At 40.3% G+C, this 5,000-nt stretch overlaps 1 protein-coding gene across 4 annotated transcripts in view; it reads right to left on the minus strand.

Annotated features, from left to right (window-relative positions):
- The window catches only part of LOC137171212 (dynamin-1-like), a 26,007-nt gene that overhangs the window by 15,232 nt on the left and 5,775 nt on the right, over positions 1-5,000 (minus strand). For all 4 annotated transcript variants that reach the window (XM_067575054.1, XM_067575044.1, XM_067575034.1 and 1 more), the window contains exons 9-11: positions 4,569-4,636; positions 3,950-4,088; positions 1,549-1,635 (exon numbers count right to left, since the gene is read on the minus strand). In XM_067575054.1, the coding sequence (XP_067431155.1) occupies positions 1,549-1,635; positions 3,950-4,088; positions 4,569-4,636 (294 nt within the window). The remainder of the gene's footprint in view (positions 1-1,548; positions 1,636-3,949; positions 4,089-4,568; positions 4,637-5,000) is intronic.

The following is a 5,000-nucleotide window of genomic DNA, read 5'->3' on the forward strand; positions in this document are numbered from 1 at the left end:
AGACAGACAGGTAGAGAGAGACAGACAGGTAGAGAGACAGACAGGTAGAGAGAGACAGACAGGTAGAGAGAGACAGACAGGTAGAGAGACAGACAGGTAGAGAGACAGACAGGTAGAGAGAGACAGACAGGTAGAGAGACAGACAGGTAGAGAGAGACAGACAGGTAGAGAGACAGACAGGTAGAGAGACAGACAGGTAGAGAGACAGAGACATAAGAAAGACCCACCAGGTAAATACACTATATACACACATATATAAATACTGTATGTATATATATATATATGTGTGTATATAGTGTGTGTATATATATTGTATATGTATATATAGTGTGTGTATATATATAGTGTGTGTATATATATTGTATATGTATATATAGTGTGTGTATATGTATTGTACATTTATATATAGTGTGTGTATATATATTGTGTGTGTATATATAGTGTGTGTATATATATTGTACATTTATATATAGTGTGTGTATATATATTGTGTGTGTATATATAGTGTGTGTATATATATTGTACATTTATATATAGTGTGTGTATATATATTGTGTGTGTGTATATAGTGTGTGTATATATATTGTACATTTATATATAGTGTGTGTATATATATTGTGTGTGTGTATATAGTGTGTGTATATATAGTGTGTGTATATATATTGTATATGTATATATAGTGTGTGTATATATAGTGTGTGTATATATATAGTGTGTGTATATATATTGTATATGTATATATAGTGTGTGTATATATAGTGTGTGTGTATATATAGTGTGTGTATATATATTGTATATGTATATATAGTGTGTGTATATATAGTGTGTGTGTATATATATTGTACATTTATATATATAGTGTGTATATATATTGTGTGTATATATATTGTGTGTATATATATTGTGTGTGTGTATATATATTGTGTGTATATATATTGTGTGTGTGTATATAGTGTGTGTATATATATTGTGTGTGTGTATATAGTGTGTGTATATATATTGTGTGTGTGTATATATATTGTACATTTATATATAGTGTGTGTATATATATTGTGTGTGTGTATATAGTGTGTGTATATATATTGTGTGTGTGTATATAGTGTGTATATATATATTGTGTGTGTGTATATAGTGTGTGTATATATATTGTGTGTGTGTATATATATTGTGTGTATATATATTGTGTGTGTGTATATAGTGTGTATATATATATTGTGTGTGTGTATATAGTGTGTGTATATATATTGTGTGTATATATATTGTGTGTGTGTATATAGTGTGTATATATATATTGTGTGTGTGTATATAGTGTGTGTATATATATTGTGTGTGTATATATATTATGTGTGTGTATATAGTGTGTGTATATATATTGTGTGTGTATATATATTGTGTGTGTATATATATTATGTGTGTATATATATTGTGTGTGTATATATATTGTGTGTATGTATATAGTGTGTATATATATATTGTGTGTGTGTATATTGTATATATGTGTGTAAAATAATAATAAGAATTTTAAAAAATGAAAAGAGACCAACTGACCTGATCTTTGGTGCGACTCTCTCGGTCTCTGATGTGTTGAGTGACGATTCTCTCCATCTCCTCTCGGAGCAACGGATACTGAGCCAGCTGCAGACAGCAGGTCAGAGGTCAGAGGTCAGAGGTCAGAGCCGAACCAGACTGTAAATGTGCTATAAAAACAAAACTCTGAACAAGTCTTTGTGAGTTCAGAACAACCAGCAGCTTCATGTCTTAGTGCCGGCGGCGGCCGCTAGCCAGCCGGTCATCCTTCCCACCGAGTCGTTCCGGTCTCAGTCTCTAAATTCAGACCTCTAATAATTGACCTCTAAGACTTATAGTAGCCCTGATGTCTGCTGTGTGGGCGTTGATTGACAGCTGTGATTGACAGCTGTGATTGACAGCTGTGATTGACAGCAGTGATTAACAGCTGTGATTGACAGCTGTGATTAACAGCAGTGATTGACAGCTGTGATTGACAGCAGTGATTGACAGCTGTGATTGACAGCAGTGATTGACAGCAGTGATTGACAGCAGTGATTAACAGCAGTGATTGACAGCAGTGATTGACAGCAGTGATTGACAGCAGTGATTGACAGCTGTGATTGACAGCAGTGATTGACAGCAGTGATTGACAGCTGTGATTGACAGCTGTGATTGACAGCTGTGATTAACAGCTGTGATTGACAGCTGTGATTGACAGCAGTGATTGACAGCTGTGATTGACAGCAGTGATTGACAGCAGTGATTGACAGCTGTGATTGACAGCAGTGATTGACAGCTGTGATTGACAGCAGTGATTGACAGCTGTGATTGACAGCTGCTCTCCCGCCTCCACACTGAGTCCAACTGTTGCCACAACGTTTCACTGAGTTGAAAACGTGTCCCGTTAGCACAGTTTAGCTAAAGTAGCTAACGTTAGCCCGAGTGTGCAGCGCTCAGCGCTGCTGGTTACTAGCGTTAGCTTGAGTCTGACGTAGCGGCGCGTTTTCCCAGAGCGGGAACGGAAACATGACTCACACTGTAGTACTGCGTAGTACTGCGTAGTACTGTGTAGTACTGTGTAGTCCTGTGTAGTACTGTGTAGTACTGCGTAGTACTGCGTAGTCCTGTGTAGTACTGTGTAGTACCTTCTGTGTACACTGACTCACACTGTAGCACTGCGTAATACTGCGTAGTCCTGTGTAGTACTGTGTAGTACTGTGTAGTCCTGTGTAGTACTGTGTAGTACTGTGTAGTCCTGTGTAGTACTGTGTAGTCCTGTGTAGTCCTGTGTAGTACTGTGTAGTACTGCGTAGTACCTTCTGTGTACACTGACTCACACTGTAGCACTGCGTAGTACTGTGTAGTCCTGTGTAGTACTGTGTAGTCCTGTGTAGTACTGCGTAGTCCTGTGTAGTACTGTGTAGTACTGTGTAGTACCTTCTGTGTACACTGACTCACACTGTAGCACTGCGTAGTACTGCGTAGTCCTGTGTAGTACTGTGTAGTCCTGTGTAGTACTGTGTAGTACTGTGTAGTACTGTGTAGTACTGCGTAGTACTGCGTAGTCCTGTGTAGTACTGTGTAGTACTGTGTAGTACTGTGTAGTACTGTGTAGTCCTGTGTAGTACTGTGTAGTACTGCGTAGTACTGAGTAGTCCTGTGTAGTACTGTGTAGTACTGCGTAGTACCTTCTGTGTACACTGACTCACACTGTAGCACTGCGTAGTCCTGTGTAGTCCTGTGTAGTACTGTGTAGTACTGTGTAGTCCTGTGTAGTACTGTGTAGTACTGTGTAGTCCTGTGTAGTCCTGTGTAGTACTGTGTAGTCCTGTGTAGTACTGTGTAGTACTGTGTAGTCCTGTGTAGTACTGTGTAGTCCTGTGTAGTCCTGTGTAGTACTGTGTAGTACCTTCTGTGTACACTGACTCACACTGTAGCACTGTGTAGTCCTGTGTAGTACTGTGTAGTACTGTGTAGTCCTGTGTAGTACTGTGTAGTACTGTGTAGTACTGTGTAGTCCTGTGTAGTATTGTGTAGTCCTGTGTAGTCCTGTGTAGTCCTGTGTAGTACTGTGTAGTACTGTGTAGTCCTGTGTAGTATTGTGTAGTATTGTGTAGTATTGTGTAGTCCTGTGTAGTCCTGTGTAGTACTGTGTAGTACTGTGTAGTCCTGTGTAGTCCTGTGTAGTACTGTGTAGTACTGTGTAGTCCTGTGTAGTACTGTGTAGTATTGTGTAGTATTGTGTAGTCCTGTGTAGTCCTGTGTAGTACTGTGTAGTACTGTGTAGTCCTGTGTAGTCCTGTGTAGTACTGTGTAGTACTGTGTAGTCCTGTGTAGTCCTGTGTAGTACTGTGTAGTACTGTGTAGTCCTGTGTAGTATTGTGTAGTCCTGTGTAGTCCTGTGTAGTCCTGTGTAGTACTGTGTAGTACTGTGTAGTACCTTCTGTGTACACTGCCTCACAGTGTTGACCAGCTCATTGATCACCAGGTCGATACATTTCTGACACGGCTCTTTGATCTGAGCGATCAGACGTTTCACGATCGTCTCAAACGCCATGTCAGGTGTGAACAGACCCGTCCTGAACACAGAACACAGGAGAGAGGTCACACTCAGGTAACGTTTACACACACACACTCACACATACACACACACACACACACACACACACACTCACACACACACACACTCACACACACACTCACACATACACACACACACACACACACACACACACACACACTCACACACACACACACTCACACACGCACACACACACACACACACACACTCACACACTCACACACACACACACTCACACACACATACACACACATACACACACACACACATACACACACACACACTCACACACACACACTCACACACACACACACTCACACACGCACACACACACACACACACACACACACACTCACACACACACACACTCACACACACATACACACACATACACACACACACACACACACACAAACACACAAACACACACACACACCACACGCACACACCTGTACGTACATTAGGACTTTATACTCACCTGATGCCATGGATGTTCTTGATGGCGTAGCTGATCTCTTTACGAAGAGTCTTCTCATCACTCTCCAACTACACGCACGCACACACACGTATGCACGCACGCACGCACGCACACACACACACACACACACACACACAGGGTTGGGACTGTTACTAGGTACTTTGTGTATCACAATATTAAAGTCACATAACTTGATTACTTTCCGTTACTTTTATATTACCTTAATACCAAATATGCAAATGGAGATGAGAGAATAAATATCAATAAGACTTTTACTGAAGTTTGTTCTGTAAGACAACAGAAAGATGGAACCTTAGAAAAGAACATGAGGAAACTGAGATTTAACATCAGAAACGTGTCGTCTGCTCAGTTCATGTTTAAAGAAAAACTTCAGGCAGCAGCGAGTCGACGTGCAGCGAAGGACAGAGAACG

This window comes from Thunnus thynnus, chromosome 2 (assembly GCF_963924715.1).
Source record: "Thunnus thynnus chromosome 2, fThuThy2.1, whole genome shotgun sequence".
Classification (NCBI taxonomy): Eukaryota; Metazoa; Chordata; class Actinopteri; order Scombriformes; family Scombridae; genus Thunnus; species Thunnus thynnus.